The sequence below is a fragment of the Parasteatoda tepidariorum genome, chromosome 8 (assembly GCF_043381705.1).
Source record: "Parasteatoda tepidariorum isolate YZ-2023 chromosome 8, CAS_Ptep_4.0, whole genome shotgun sequence".
Lineage (NCBI taxonomy): Eukaryota > Metazoa > Arthropoda > Arachnida > Araneae > Theridiidae > Parasteatoda > Parasteatoda tepidariorum.
In genome coordinates this window covers 42,164,982-42,181,732 of record NC_092211.1, presented here as the reverse complement: position 1 = coordinate 42,181,732, position 16,751 = coordinate 42,164,982, and the positions used below count along the sequence as shown (strand labels likewise).

General features: G+C 29.6%; 1 protein-coding gene across 13 annotated transcripts in view; it reads right to left on the bottom strand.

Moving 5' to 3' along the window:
- Positions 1 to 16,751, bottom strand: part of LOC107447376 (coiled-coil domain-containing protein AGAP005037) — a 679,334-nt gene that overhangs the window by 76,568 nt on the left and 586,015 nt on the right. For 6 of the 13 annotated variants that reach the window (XM_071184692.1, XM_071184693.1, XM_071184700.1 and 3 more), the window contains one exon: positions 14,286 to 14,402. The exons of the other annotated variants lie outside the window; for them this stretch is intronic. In XM_071184692.1, the coding sequence (XP_071040793.1) occupies positions 14,286 to 14,402 (117 nt within the window). The remainder of the gene's footprint in view (positions 1 to 14,285; positions 14,403 to 16,751) is intronic. 13 annotated transcript variants of the gene reach the window in all.

The following is a 16,751-nucleotide window of genomic DNA, read 5'->3' as shown; positions in this document are numbered from 1 at the left end:
CCTTGAAGGGAATCATAAATTCCGTCGAAATCATTTCCTTTTCTTCCCTCCTAAGCTTGAAATTTGGTTGAAGAACAGAAGCAAAACGAATTTCACATCAGTGTTGAACGGAGTAACCCGTTGCTGCACCCCCCGCCGCCAAGGATCATAAAAATTGATTTCGCTCTTAAAGAGTGGAAAAACGAGGGAACCGGCATTTCGCTTTGGCCTCTCTATTTAGAAAAACGCCTTTATTTCCGTTATGAGTTCGAAAAAGTTAGGCTTAACTTTGAGACTGAATTGGTGGGCTGTAATATTTCTACGCCATCTTAGAATAGAATGTTTCAATTATAAAAACGAGGAATTTTGGTTCAGTTAAAGATTTGCTCTTAAAATTAAGGTTGTCATGACACATTGAGTTTTAATTTTTATGAAAATTGCATTTTATTCGAGTTTTGAAAAAAATGTTTTACATTTTATTTCTACTCAAACATAAACTATTACATATTTTTTTAAAATCATTTTCGAACAGTTGTGACTGAAGATTTTGTAAGGACATGTTCTCAAAACTCGCCGTATTCAGTTAGATTACAATATCCTTTAAGAACGTCATTTTAATATATATTCTCAAAAAATTTGGTACAACGTTGAACTACGATGCAAATTCGTTGCAACTTTATTAAGGTTTTCAACTGAACCATATGTTTCTGTTAAACTATAGTACCGTGTAAGTATGTTGGAGAAGTATTTAGCCCCATAATATGGTTCATGGTTATACACTGTAAAAAATACCCATTGTTTCTTAGAAATTTCTCTGTTTATTAAACGGTTTTATTCGTTTCGTTGAAAAAAAAAGTTTTTCTTAGCATTTTACCCTTATAACAAATGGATTAAAACCGTGAGTTGAAATTTTTTAGCCACGCAGTTTTGCGTTCAGTGATACCAACTTTACACCCTCTCCAATAATTTTACGATTACTTTCTATATTTGCTCTTATTTTTTAGAAATCCCTTTATGGTTTGGAACATCGTATAAATAAAACTGCAATTCGACGTTATCTTTAAATTAATACATTAATGAAGAGAAATTCCTGCAATCACAATTTCTTCATAATAAAACAATTGAGACGCAGAGTCAGAGAACAGATCGAGCTCCTCTCAATTAAGTGGCAGGTTCGAGTCCTAGCAATGGTTAGTCGATATAAATTCTGCCGAATTTCACATCTGGTGCGAGTACATATTTAAGTCTTAACTTTAACTGTGACATTCACAGAATTATTTTCGTTGCAAAAACTTGTTATGTTATGGTAAAAAACCAGTTTGATTATGGATTTTCTTCCTAATTTTTTACGAAAAACTTGTTTTTGTATGGTAAAAAACCACAAAGGCTATGGATTAAATTTCTAAATTTTACACAACTGAGTTAATTTTCCGTAACCAACCCAGTTGCGAGTTTCAAGCCGTAAATTTTAAGGGATTTTTTGTCAGTGTATTAAGATGGAACAGAGTTAAAACTGGTAAGAAAAATATAATTTATTATAGCTAGATTTTGCCAAAATTAAAATATCGATGACTGCCTAGAGTTTTTATTTTTAACACCCATAACATTTATATGAAATTTTTTCTAAAAAAAAAAAAAAATAAACAATTATGAATAGTTTATAATTAAGAATAGTAATGAAAGGCTTTTATTATCAGTTTTCTCTCTTACGTTTTACTTTCAGCAAATAGTTTCAGAACACGTTCACGATATTATGGCTTAATACGAGCCAAACTTTCCAATAGAGTATCAACAATGATGAAATGTTATTCTGCGTATTTTATTAATGTGTTTTTTCTCAGTTTTCAAAATACCTAACTCAGAAGACAAGGGGACCCAAGAGAGTCTTTATTGAGAATATTGTGAGAGAAGTTGATTCTCGCAATGGAAAATATAAATATTAGAAAGACGATTAAATATATGAAATAGGAAAAATTAAGCATTGTTAATTCTATCAATCTACCATTTTTGAACTAAAAGAAGGCGCTATGTTTAGTTTTAAGATATATACCTTAAGAAAGTCCAGGAGTCAGAGATCTTATTTTAAGTATTTTTGTTACTATTTAAAAATATAATGCGATTATTATATTTTTTCCTCAATTTACGGTTTTATTACAATTACAACGCAAGTCAACCACAAAGTTTCATTCAATTTATATTTTCATCAATGTGAAAAATGAAAGGCTATCAAAAGCAACGTTTCATTTTTTTAAGATAGGAAAATATTTTTCAATTTAAATTGAAATATTTAAATGAATAATTTGTCTTAAAAAAGGAAATGAAAAAGATATTTTAAATTTTGATTTATAAATTTTTTATTAATAAAAACAATTAAAAAAATATAATTTCAATTTTTGAAAGCTTTTTTTAATGCTAGAATCAAATAATAAGGAGGATAAATTAAAGAATAGAAGTTTTATCAGAAATAAATTAAACATTGAGTCTAAACCTAAGCATTATATTTTAAGAATTTGAAAAATTGAAAATTTTGAGTGATCAAATCAATCAAAAATGAGAAGAATATAAAATTAAAATTTAAAAATTTTGAAAACTTCTCATAGAAGATTTGTATACTGTTTAAATGATGCAACAGCGTAAAAATTTAAAAAAGTAATACATACATTTTCAAAACAACATTTACAAAAAAAACCTAGTTGAAATTATCAAGTATTTTAGTAATTTAAAATCTTTGAAGATTAGTTTCTTACCAAGAAAGATAAAACAAAAACTAACCTTTTGAGACACATATTTCATCATCGCAATAAAAACAAATTTTCTAACTATATTATCGAAACAAGTTTAGAAAAAGCACATTTCATCCTCTTTCAGTCAAAAAGTAACAAAATGAAAACTTTTACTTTGTTCTAAAAAAAGAAAGAAATATTCTAATCTTCGTTAAACCTCAAACTGAATGAAACACAACCGACTACAGAAACAATAGTTTCTCAACAAAGAGAGAGAAGAAAAACTTAAATAAGAAATGAAATAATGGATAGAAGAACAACTGAATTTCTTCTTTCCAGCCGTTATCGACCAACCTGCGGTTTGCGATTACGGTTACGAAAATCCGTAACGGACCGTCACGTATCCTATTATCGTTTGCTATAGTTCTGAAAAAAAAGTGTGCTCGTGATTTTACCGTTTTGTGGAGAACGCTTTGCATCTTTTATCAGATATTGTAAGGAAAGACTGACAACATCTACCCTTTTTGGCCGACAAGGGTATGAAGGCAGAACAAGAGACTTTCTGGAAAATTCTTGTCACTTTCTATGATAAGGGTTAAAATCGGAAGTCGGAATAGTGTTCCGTGCATGTCTTTTCATGTCTTTTTATTTTTATATAGAATATCAATCATGTGTATTGATTTTGTTTCAAATGAAAAATGTAAAGGCTTGAAAAACTGATATAAAAAAACAGTATGTTATTACTAAAGTGAAAAATTATGGTAATCGCCATATACACAAAAAAAATTATGCGTGATATTAAATTTTATGTCTTAATTTTTCAAATATAAGTTTTTGAAACATTGTTGTGAGTAAAAAACTTTGTCGTCTGTAATTTTGTTGTAATTTGATTTTTATGTTTTTCGTAATTGATCATTGTTCAAGGGTCAACAAATCGAGGGAGTCTGGTCATTACGGAGGTTTAAATATTGTAACTGGAACCCTATATTTCAGTAAAATTTAACACAAAGGCAAAAAACTCTTACGCTACATTTCATTCCATAACATGCCAGCTCTTAGAAATTTTAAACTTTTGTAGTCCCCTTATCTTAAGAGACGATTTTAGCAATTGATCATTTATCAATAAATTTTGCTACTTATATTGATAATTTTTGCAATCAATCAGACGTTGATGACTTTCATGATTGATCAAAAATTGATGATTTTTGCTACTGATATGAAATTAATGAGTTTTGCTACTAAAATGTCAGTGGTGTAGTTTGTAATACATTATATATTGAGTATTTTTGCAACTTATCTGATATTGTTATATTGATATTCATGTTGCACTTTTGCAACTTACTTGATATTGTTGAAATTTTATCCGATATTGTTTTTAACTTTTTAACTTGCATCATATTGTTTATTTATATGACATTGTTCGGTATTGATGTTTTTTTGAAAATGATAATGATTTTAACCAGTTTAATTCTACCTGTTTAATTACGATTTATTATTTTTAGGAGCCTAGTGTACCACTTCTTTCTTTCTGGAAAAATTAATTTTAAACCGTTGGGTCGTGACTTTAAACTATTGAATTACATTGTATAAGTATATTTGCTGTTTAGTAATTAATTTGATTCAAATGGAAATCGAATAATCAGCATTTTAGAAGTATTTCAGTTTAATATTAAGCTAAGGTAAAATATTCTAAAGCAGGTACCCTTTATGGTGAACAATGAAATGAAATTGAGGTCGTTAATGCAAGGTACTTTTAATTTTTCACATGATTTTTTCTGAAAATCGAACTTCCGTAGAGGAGAGAGTACTATAGTCAGTCTTACATCCTGGAAAATGTCAAAATGACACCAAAATGGTACTTTTATCTGAATCCACCCACGATGACCGCTAGTCTTGGAGATGCTTTTTTAAAATGTTTTTAATGAATGTTTCATTTATTAAAAATTATTTACATATTAAGGTAAAAAAATAATAATTTAAATGTATTTTGATATATATATTTCAGTAATTTATATGATATTAGTATTCTTTGAACAGATATCCTGAGTTATTCAACCAGAAAAATCTTAGGTGAACCGACTACCGATGCGTATGAATAAGCTTTACATTCGTTAATTTCCAAACTGCTATAGTTATAAAATGGTGTTTGGGTATAGTAAAATGTGTATGATTAAATCAAAAAAAACAACGCGACTGAAGCACAAATGGAAGGACATCAAAGGGCATACTATGATTTCAGTTCTATAAACAAAAACCTTTCTTAGTGTCTAAACGTTAAATGAAAGTAGATAACGGAAATAGAAGACAAATACGTGTTAAGTGGTTTAACCAATAGGGACAAGGGAACAAGTTTGAACAAGGAAATAACAAGGGGTAGATGAGAAACAGGAGATTTGGTGGGAACCACAGGGTGCAACAGTTTAAATAAAAATCGACTTCTAATTATTGGGAAACGGTGGGACATTCGAAAGATCATAAACTAAATCACCTCATTGTATAAAAGCATCACAATGAGATGGTTAAGCGATAATTGGCGACAAAATTCAGCCTTAGCTATCCTTTCAGGTAAGATACGACTTATAAAAAAGAAGTAACAAAGTTGTACAGCAAAAATACATTTTGCATAATACACTAAATAATGCCCTACACTTTATAATGCATACACAAAACTATATATTAATGCATAAAAAATAAGCATTTTAAAATAATGTTGGAAACTGTGAAGTTTTGAAGGTTTTATGAATTGGTTAAATAAATGATTTTATGTTCTTTTTATTATTTAAAAAAATATTTTTTTCCATGCGTGATTTCAAGATAATTCAAAATTTATATTTGTAATTTTTTTAACATTAAATGGTTAAATCATGCTATTAAATCAAGCACGAATTAGAAATGAGCTACGTTAATACAAATTATAAATCAGAATTATAATAAAAAGCTTGGTCACGTGATAAGCTTTCCCTTAAGAAGTTCTTAAAAGTATGAATGACGAAAATATGAATGAGGAGAAATTGAAAAATAATGTCTGAACATTGAAAATGTTATGAGAAAATACAATGAAATAGGAATACGTCCCACGGGCAATTTTCAGTGCAAATCAACTTCATTTAATGCTTAAGAAACAAACTTTCAGGGGATTTTCAGCCATTCTTGCTATCTTTCGAGATTCTTTAAAAAAGGCTTATCCAAAATTCATTTTTGAAATCGGATGCAACAAAACTCGAGCTCAAAAACATAATAACGACGAAGATTTTGAGAGATAGAAAATTTAATCTACGGACTGGGGATTGATATACGCATGAATGTAGCCATAATTGAGCGAAAATAAATCTGGAGCAAGATTGGAAAATAATCTTTAAAAATATGCTCAACTCTATGGCCTGCGGGTCCATTTCATTTGAAGATGCTTTTTCAACAATGATGGGGAAAGATTTTCAGAATACGAGGTTGATTAATAGGATTCAATCTGAAAAATTCCTGCATGAGCAGCAAAAAAAGGGAGGCTTTTTGATTTACATAGGGATGTATGCATGCCTTCTGGCAGCATTCGATTCCTGATATAAAACTGCATTGTTAGGAATTGCTGGGTAAGCATTTTATGCTGGTTTTGTGACGACAAGAGATTTTCTGGACTTTTTAAATCAAAAAAAAGGTTTAAAACTAAAAGAAAAGTTAGGTTTTTGTAATATTTTGTTTTATTCAGCTTGTGATTTGAGAATATTATGAATGCCTTCTGAGTGCTGGTGGATACAAGAAATGATATTTACGTAGAGTAAAAAAAATCTGGTAACATTACCGTATTGTATGGTAATGACGCTTCTCGTAGAAAAAATAAACGATAACCATGGCACTATAAACGATAATATGGCATTTAAACCATTTATTTGGTAATTTTCCCGTTCATATGGTAACGGTTTATTGGATATTTTGGTTTTCAAAATTATACTTCTTATAACCTCACATTTGGTATAATATCGAAACTGAAAGATAAATTTAATCAATAAATGGTTTTTAAAGCCATGCTCTAAAGTGTCATGATAAAATAACTTTATCAAAATTTATCATACATTATAGAACCATATTTTATTCTTAATTTTACCTATATCAATATCGAAACACTTTGGTAAGAATTATCGAGCTTTTAAGTGTTTCCCAGGAGCCTGTAGCACGGGAAATTTCACCATATTCTGGTAGTTTCGACCATACGTTTTTTTTTTCTTAGTGCACCTGTTTGAGTTAGATTTCAAAATTTTTTTTATTTAAAAATATTAACAATACAGAACTATTTGGTTTTATTAATAACCCTTTTCAAAGCCTATCAGAAGCCTTTGATTAATTTCATACTTCCTTCTAAAGAAATTTAAACTTTTCAAATACTAACTACAATAAATAGTCATAACGCAAAAAAAATAATAATAATAGCTACAATTCAAGAAAGTAAAACAAAATATAAATGTTGAAAGAAGAGCGGAGTTGAAAATATCCAAGACTTTATGGAATTACACAATAAAATATTTTTCCGTTTATCCAGTTCTTATTATACACAACTTACAGGAAGTAAAATGAAGAAAAAAATCAAGTTACATAAAATACAAGTAATATATGCTAATACTTCGCTAAATCAAAAATATTAAAACAAAAACTATTATTTTTTTAAAAAAACGCTTTTTAATATGAACATAGGAAGTCTATGATTTCATTTAAATGTTCTTAAACGGAAATTATAAACTACCAAACACTAACTTTATTTTATAACCAGCGTTGAACAATTGATCCAACTTTGAATTTACGACTCTCAATATTTAACTCCGTACTGGAGACTCTTGTAATTTTGAACTCAACCCAGAAGGCATAGGAACTCCTGCATAAAGCCTGCACACCTGAGCCAACCTGCGACATTGGGAGAAACTACCTTTTGTAGAGGACTTTTTGATGAGACTAACCCACATTTGTGTTACATGGGGAGGAAAACATTGAACCCCCCCTCACAAATTGCCCAACGGCAAGGGGATTCTAACCCATGATCCGTTTACTACTCAAGATATTTTACGTCAGCACTGTGATCGATGCGAGCTGGGAGAAGAATTCGTATCAACCAGTCACCACAGGGATTCGAACCTGGAACCCTATCATGAGCTCCATGGAATGAAATTTCATCTGGGAATGACGTCACGTTCCAACGGGAATTATTTTTTCCCACCACGAACACCTTGGAAAGAGTTTCTTGGCTGGAATTGGAACCGGTTTCATTCCAACCAGTCTCCGGCACCTGGAGTCGTCGTTCCAAGGAGGGAATGATGAATTTTTAAGGACTAAATACGATATTTCGTCGATGAATGTCTTAATTTTTTTCTTTTTCATAAGAGAAGATAACAAAATTTCTAAAAGATAAACTTGCCCGAGCCATTTTCAAGACGATAATTAAAAGAGAAATGTTTTGTTTCATTAGTATGTGTGAACGAAAAGATACTTTCAGAGTTAACTAAGAAATTACGGCAAACTAAAAATAATTATGCTTTCATATGATAATTGTTACTATTTCTATGTTATTATTACGGGATATATTACTTGGCCAATACCTTTTTTTGAAGTTCCAATCATTTCTTTTTTTAATTTTCTTTCGATGAACTTTTAGTTCAACAATATTTAACTTCCTTTCGAACGATAGTTCTTTATATTATACACCAATGGCAGCACATTTAAAAGAATTTGTTACAGGCATGATGTATTATAAAGTAAACAATTTATTTATAATAAGAAATACAAAAAAGAATAAAAACGTTTCAAAAAATATTTATGAAATTTGTATTTATTTCTTCTCTTACTCATTTTAAAAATTTTTATTCTCATTCTTCCATTAAAATATATACTATAAAAGCTGCGGAAGTAGTTCCCTGAACTATAATTTTTAAGTATTTCATACGTAAAATGATTTTACAAATCACGAAAAAAATTTTACGCAGTTCTATAAATTAATTTCTTGTGAACATATTTATTTAACTATCAGTAAAAACAGTCACTTTTATAATGTAACAAATAAACCAAAGTAATAAGCAAAGTAGTAACTTTAGTCATTCATACTGTTACAAATTTAATTGAAAACTAATGAACTTTTCTGAAATTAAATTAATTTCAAAGAGATCAAGGTAAACGTTAATTTTTTTGTCTGATAAAATTTGAATTCTTTCTGGAAATTAGTTTTGATTTAAAAACTAGTATAATTAGTAATCTATCTACTTGCAGTTCTCAGGCACGAAATTTTGAATCTTAATTCATTAAAATATGATCATTATTTTAAGAGTTGTACTTTTTAAAAAATATTTAAAATAAATAATGAAACGTATTAAGGGATATATCAGAAATATTTATTATGAAAAAATGATTTTATTTTATGAATTATACATGATAAATATGACAGTTTTTAATTAATAAAACTATATGTATAATAAATTAAAGAATATTTCAAAGTATTCGCAGTTCATGTTTTCTTAGTCTAATGAAAACAAAAAACATTATAAAAAGAAAACAATAAGTAGTCAAAAATATTATCTAAATAGCAGAAGCTCGTTTCGTTTTACTCATGCTAATGCTGCCAAACTCAAAAAGAAAATCTAAAGTAAATTGTGTGATTGGTTAAATTTTAGCCACGCCCTGAGAGCGAGTTATCGTGGAATGTCTGATTCCAAGGGAGTGTTCATGGTACGGTATTGAACATTCATGGAACCAAACTTTCCCAGTTTCACTTTCCAGCCGGGAATCTTCATTCCATTCCCGGTAGTTCATGGTAGGGCCCCTGAATCAATTCAATGGGAGGTAAACGCTCTATACCCAGAACCACCTCAGCTCTCCAACGCTAACAAAAACTAATAGTTACAACGCAACAAAAATTAACTACATCTCTACACTGTAAAAAATTCTGTATCAAATTGCAGTAAAAAGTACCGGAATTCAGGGTGCCGGTACTTTTTTTGACCAAGAAATCCATTTTTACCGGAACAAGCTATGAACAAAAAATCTGATACACCATAATTTTTACTGTAATAACTATTTTAAAATTACTGAATCACTTTAAATACTTTAATTAAATAAACATTACTGTAAAAATTATGATAACGATTTTTGAAATTTTAATTTTAGTTTCATTAATAGACTTATTACTTTAAAAATTATGATTAATAGAAAATATAATTATAATTTTTACAGTAATAATTATTTCAAAATCACTGAATCCCTTTAATTAAATAAACATTACTGCAAAATTTACTGCATTATACTTTACGGTAAAAACGGATTTTACGGTAAATTAAATTTTACTGGCTATGCACCCAAAGTGCCGGTACTTTATATCATAATTTGATCCGGAATTTTGTACCCTGTAGAACGAAGTTGTATTTGATAAAGAAGAACGAAAAAAAAATCTCCAAGAATATATCTCTATACCTAATTATTCTATGAAACATTTCTCTATTTTATCCACTTCTTGTTCAACCATGATTAAAACAAAATTCTTAAAGATAATCACAAAAGGAAATAAATCAAACAACCTTACACTAAACAAGAATGATCTAGTGCATAAATATTTGCAAAACATTTAAAACACTTCCGAAAAGTATTATCTGCTTTCTTAATTCAAGAGAGAGAATTCCCAATAAATTAAAGCGCCGTACGCAAAAGATAAATGAAGGCGCTATAACACAAAATGCCTATCTTACTTTTTTATTCTTGCAAGCTAAAATAATCTATTAAATGAATTTATAGCGTAAGAACGCTATAATTATACGGAGTGTCTTTTCATTAACACATTCAACATCATGCTGATCACGTAATGTTAGGTAATGGGGTTTTATGGAAATTCCCACCAGGGTTACGCCTTGATGCGTGCTGCTGTGTTAACATTTCCTGGATGATGGTGGTTTGCAGTAGATAGCGTCTACGATATATTTCATTCAGTTAAAAGGGTTAATGTAGTTTTTATCGTTTAAAAAGTTGATGTTTTCGAGATAGGCGAACGTGATTCGTTAGTGTTTGATAATTTGGCTAATTATTGTGAAATTTTCAAGTTAGAACCACTCAGCAGTATCTCAGTAATATTTTGTTTTAATCCTTGGGGACATAAATTGAGTTTAGAAGGATTTTAAAGGATTTATAGATGCTCATGTTGTTGGTTTAGATTTAAACCCCGGCTTATGTATTGAATGCCTTTTTGTTTAAACAGTTCAAAAACTTTGTTGTTTATGTGCATCAAGATTTGAAATTAGATTAATTGATGCATGTAACATTAGGGCCACGTTAATTACAATATAAAAATTTTTGAAAGGCGTTGGATAAACTGTATCGTTAAAATTTGTTGTAAACTTATTATGGTGCTGAATTCAACGACATTATGGAGCTTCTTTAGCTTGATTACGCAAGGTCACACGGAGAAGAATAATTCTGGTAAAATTACCGTACAGTATGGTAATGAATGACATTTCTGGCTAAAAAAACCCCCCATAATTCTGGTTCAAAAAAACTATAATTCTGGTTATAAAAACCGGAATAAACGGTATACCAATAATTCTGGTTTTCAAAATTGTGGTTCTTAATGACGAAATTAATAAAAAACAAAACAAAACTGTAAAGTAAATTTACCGAAGCAACCGAATAAAGGGTTTTTATGCCATGCTCTTAGGTACTATGATAAAATTACCAAATTTTATCACATATTATAAAACCATATTTTATTGCATAATCTATCAAAATTATTAGCAAGTGCTTCGGGAAAAATTACCAAGCTTTTTAGTATTCCCATAGAACCAGAAATATGGTAAATTTTACCGTATTCGGGTAGTTTTGACCATATTTTTTCAGTTTATGGTTCAATATGGAAAGGTTGCATAAACCTTGTAAGATAATAGTATTAATGTTGAACCGATTTTTTTCAGAATGCATCAACACTTTAAGGATATTTACCTGCAATATATATTTATTATACTTTCTTGTTGCATTTATGATTTTTATTCTTCTAAATTAAAAGATTAAAACTGAAAGTTGTGTTTCTTAGTTTCTTTATAATAAGATAATTCTATTCCTTATTACGCAACATTCTACGATTAACATATTTAAATAAGCATCTAAGTATATTAAACATTTTACAACTTTTAAATGGTAAGTAAGCAAATAAGTTACATCTAATTTCATTGTAATAGTTGCATAAAATAATGTCCAGTCAACGTCGGAAATTAAAATAATGCATACAAAAATGTAAAACATTTTAACAAATTTTTCGCACTATAACTCAAGTTTTTATAGCAACCAAAAACTAAAAAGGACTTTAAAACATAAAACGGCATGAAGTTATGATGATGATTGTACAAAATGATTAGTTTTAAATTTTATCCAAATAAAATAGATAACCAAATTCGTGAAACCGGATCCGTGAATACATTAAAACATTTTGGGATTTCACAGTTTAATTTATATTATTTTAGATTTTAAAATTTAAATTATCATATGATTAGATTAGGTCAATAAACAAAAAAAAACATTGAAACAATCTTGAGAATCGGTGACCAAAGGGAGCAGGGGGCGGAAGCCCCTATTGATTTAATGGTACAATTGTGTTATAAGGGAAAGATTATTACTGAACAAAACTTATTCATCGATATAGAATGAATGAATATTAAATTAACAATCATGTTAACTAAATATTTGTAACGGATTATTAGTTGAAAGAATGAAAATCAATTTCATGATCATAAATACACGCAAAAATGTCTTAACTCTACACACAAAATTAAATATTGTTAAATTCATGTTAAGTGAATAACCACCTTTGCAGTAAAATTCAATAAATTTTACATTATTAAATATTTTCCTTATGTTCATAAACTAAAATCCTGTTTACTTTGTCGTAAAATAAATGTAACTAACATAAGTGTTGAGTACACAAGTAATCAATATATGACATGCAGAAAGTTTAGTAAAATCAATAAAAGCAGTCAAATTGAAAATATTGATCAAATAGAGTTACGTTTAAACATAGTTTAGACTGTAGGCAAATATTTTGTAAGAATTAATTTTTCAAGAAAAATTCTTTAAAAGGTGGCAATATTTCCCAGTTGCACGCTAACGGCATAAAAATGTAAAAACATTATATTTATTTATCAAAATAATTCGTTAAAATTTCTGTATTTTGAAGCATGTAAAAAGTTAACTACTGTTGGTATCAAATATTTAAAATCAACTAACCAAACTTTTCCATTTCTTTTTATTTAGTGATTTATTGATTTCCTTCATTATTATTTCTGTATGATTCATTGAGTAAAACAGTTGTAAAAAAATTACCTATTGATTCTAATTTATAAAACGTTGGAAAAATTTGAAATCTTAAAAAAAAATTTAGTTGATTCAGCATGAAAAATTATTTATTTGTTATTTAAAATTGGTTTGGTCTGGTAAAAAATATTTGGTTGATTTGGTATGGCAATTGAAAGCTGGGGGTGCATGGATAGTTTTGAAATCTTTTAAAAATGAATTTATATTAACCTACATATTAAGAGTAACTAATAAGTAGATGGATACGATAACAAGAATATGAAAAAATTAAGAAATTCCAAAACTGGAAAAAATTGACCATAAATAAAACTGACATTAATGTTTTAAACCTGACAACATTTGTCGTACTCATTCTGTTCAAAAATTACAAGCCATGTCATGAATTCCTTATGATAAAAAGACTCTTTTCGGCAATTTCATTATAATTAAAAATAAAGGAAGTTGATTACTAACTGACTTTTATTAAAATTTTCACTAAAATGTTAATTTGCAACCTATAAGGCATAATTGAATCAATTTACATTTTATAGACGTGGCTGGGTGGCGCAGTTGGTTTGCCGTTGGCCTTCTGAGCCCAAGTCTGCGGGTTCGATCTCCGGCCCAGACACCGGATTTTCGGGATGCAGAAAATCCTCAGCGGCCATGTCGTATGATTATTCGGCATGTAAAAGATCCCTGGAGTGTCTTATTGGCTCTTGGCATTTCCGGCAAAATTAAATTCCTAGTGCACTTCAGCATCCAAATAGAGTCTCGGTGCTGCCATCTAGTGTGGCAGAAACTAGACTTCCAAATTAACATGGCTAATGGTATCTCACCCATTGTGGTGGTCCTGAAAAAGTGGATACCACTTCTGGAGAACGCATTAGGTTTGCTCATCGGGAAGACTGATTGTGTAGCTCATTGGAAATAAAAAAAAACTTTTTATAGATTTAAAAAAAAATGCTTAAGGTGGTGATTACAGAAGACCCTGTTTAATCAATTATTAACTATACCAAAGCAAGATTTATTAACTTTAAATTTGAGTACTATCGTCAGAAAAAGGGAAAAATTTTATTTCTAGATTATTAAGCGTTAAATTAAAGTATTGGATTTCATTTATTGATGTGGGTTCGTAAACTCTGCCGAAGCAACAATATGTGTAATAAATTTTTCCTATATTTTCTATTCTCAAAATATTATGGCCAAAAAAGAAAATGGCTGGAGTTTACGAACTCACATCAGATAAAGAAGAGGTCCCGCAAAGAGTTATTGAGTGATTAAAAGTACCTTGTTGGTTCACGGTATTGAGACAATCCTCTTCAACGATGGCCCTCAGATTTTTCCAGAAAACAGGACAATCATGCGGCCTGTCGTTGATACAGAAGTTTAAGGGATCGGATGGGACTGAAACAGAGGTGAAGAAAAAAAGGCACAGGGTCAGCAGGAGAGAGCTCAAATAATTTTTTTTAATAGCATTCACAGTTTGAAGAAAGAGAGAAAGGGGTAAGAGGGTAAAAGGGTAAAGGATATAATAGACACAAAGATAGAGGCTAAGACAAACATTAATGATTAAAAATTATCATGCATTAAGTTATTTTTGTGCTTTGCTTGGTTTTTGTTTGTAAGTGTTTTCTCATGCAAGGAGCCAATGTTTATTGGGCTGTCCAGAAAACTAGAGCCAATTTTGAAGAATCATTAAAACAATACATTTTGGAGTGGGGCGTGGTAGCCCAGAGAATCGAACTTCGGACTGAAGGGCCGTGGTTCGATTCTCGACTCCACTAAGACTCACCGAGTACATGCGATTCACTTGCTCATGAAATCTGCGCTGAGCAGAACCATGCGTAAAGGGACCTGGAGAAACATACCTTCCTCTTCAGATCTATGCTTAGATTGAAGAAGTGGCCACAGGAATGGGTGGTGCTGCCATCTATCCGAGGGGTTCTGAGCTTAGATTTACTTTTATCTTTGCGGTGTTCTCTAATCTAACGAGAGGAGTACCTTCCTGACTTAATTCGCAAAAAGGTCAATGGCTGGTGAGCTTAGATTGTCTAAGTGTCAGGAACAACGACATAAGTTTTGGGAATTAATTTTGCAAAATTGAAAACTTCACAAATAGCAAAATTTACATGCATTTCGAAAATTCCATTATTTTAGGAACTCTCAAATTTTTGATATTAAGAAAAAGTCCTGATGATCGAAATAGCAGAAAAACTGAGGGCACTAAATCTGATGAATATGGTAGATGGGATAGAACTCATCAACCGAGTTTAAATCATTATTGTAGAATTGCCAAAGATAACTTTGTGCATTTTCTTTGGATTCATTTTAAATTACAGCTTAAATTTTCTTAAATGGGATCAATATTTTTAAAAAATGTACGCGTTTCCTTTTGTCCATCATTCTGTTTCTTTTTGTCATGTTCTTTGCTTTTAGACATAAAGGCCTATCTATATATCTTTTTATCAAAAATTGGCATGAGCTTTCCGGACAACTCAATAAATATTTTTTTTCGAACAGCTAATTTCTGGTCTAAATAGGGTAAAGTGCTATTTTGATAATTCGATATTTGTTTGAGGATATTTTAGGATTATTTTTTACTTGTTAGTTTGCTAGGAACTGCCTAAGAAATAGATAATTTTTTTTTTTAACTCGGTGCTCATTTGATTATATTTCACAGTCATGATATTATTTTGAAACATTTTGAAGTTCTTTAACTTTTTCGAAAAAAAAAATTTCTTATAAAGTCTTAGAAATTGCTTATGAAATTAAATATTTTTTTAAAACTCTGTTCCAAAACGAGGGCATTTAATCCCAAGACGTTGCTTTAACAGCATTTTAGAGTTCTTTATTTTTCAATGCTTTAGTAACTTCGATAATTTAAACTTAAAATAAATTTTATGAACTTTCTTAACGCAATTTCACCGATAATATTTTAGGAACATCTAAAGACCATTGTCTCCAGACAATAAGTTTTAAGTGTACTAAAAGTGATGAAAATTTACAGTGAGTAATAAAAGTGATAAAACTTTTACTATATATTCCTCCAAGACGCATAATTTTCAAGATAAAATGTTAGGCCATGACGCATTATTTACATGAACCTCTACATTTTTACTCAACAATAATATTACTTTGAATTTCTTAGAATCGTGGCATTTTATTTACATCACCACAATAATAATGTAAGGATAGAGTGAAACATTCTTTTTACACTTTAAAAGATGATAGAAAAAAACATGCTAAAATTCTTCATGAAAACATTTATTTTTCATATTCTAAAACAAGTTTTTGACATTTATAAATAGAAAATGTAAAATATAGTACGGATAAAACTTGTTTTCAAGAAAAAAAGTCTTCCAAACATCATCTTGATGTTTCTATATATCATGATCCGATTTTCTAAAATTTAATACACGTTATATAACATGTTTTTCACTATACTTTTCATTTATTTTTAACTGTTCAAATAAAAGAAATTATTTTTATTTATATTTTTACTACTTTTTTTACTAGTATTTTTTCAAATATGAGTTGATCTCTTTAATAGTGTCTTTCTTTATTTCATAACCATCGTTGAACAGCCGACCCAATTTTTGGGTTTACAACTACCAATGTTCAACTCCGTAGCTCAATAATTTTGAACCCAATCTCGAAGGAAAGGGAACTCCTGAATTAAGTATTGGGAAAAATTTGCCTTCGAGGAGGACTTTTTGATGGAGCTAACCTGCATTTACGTTACATGGAGAGGAA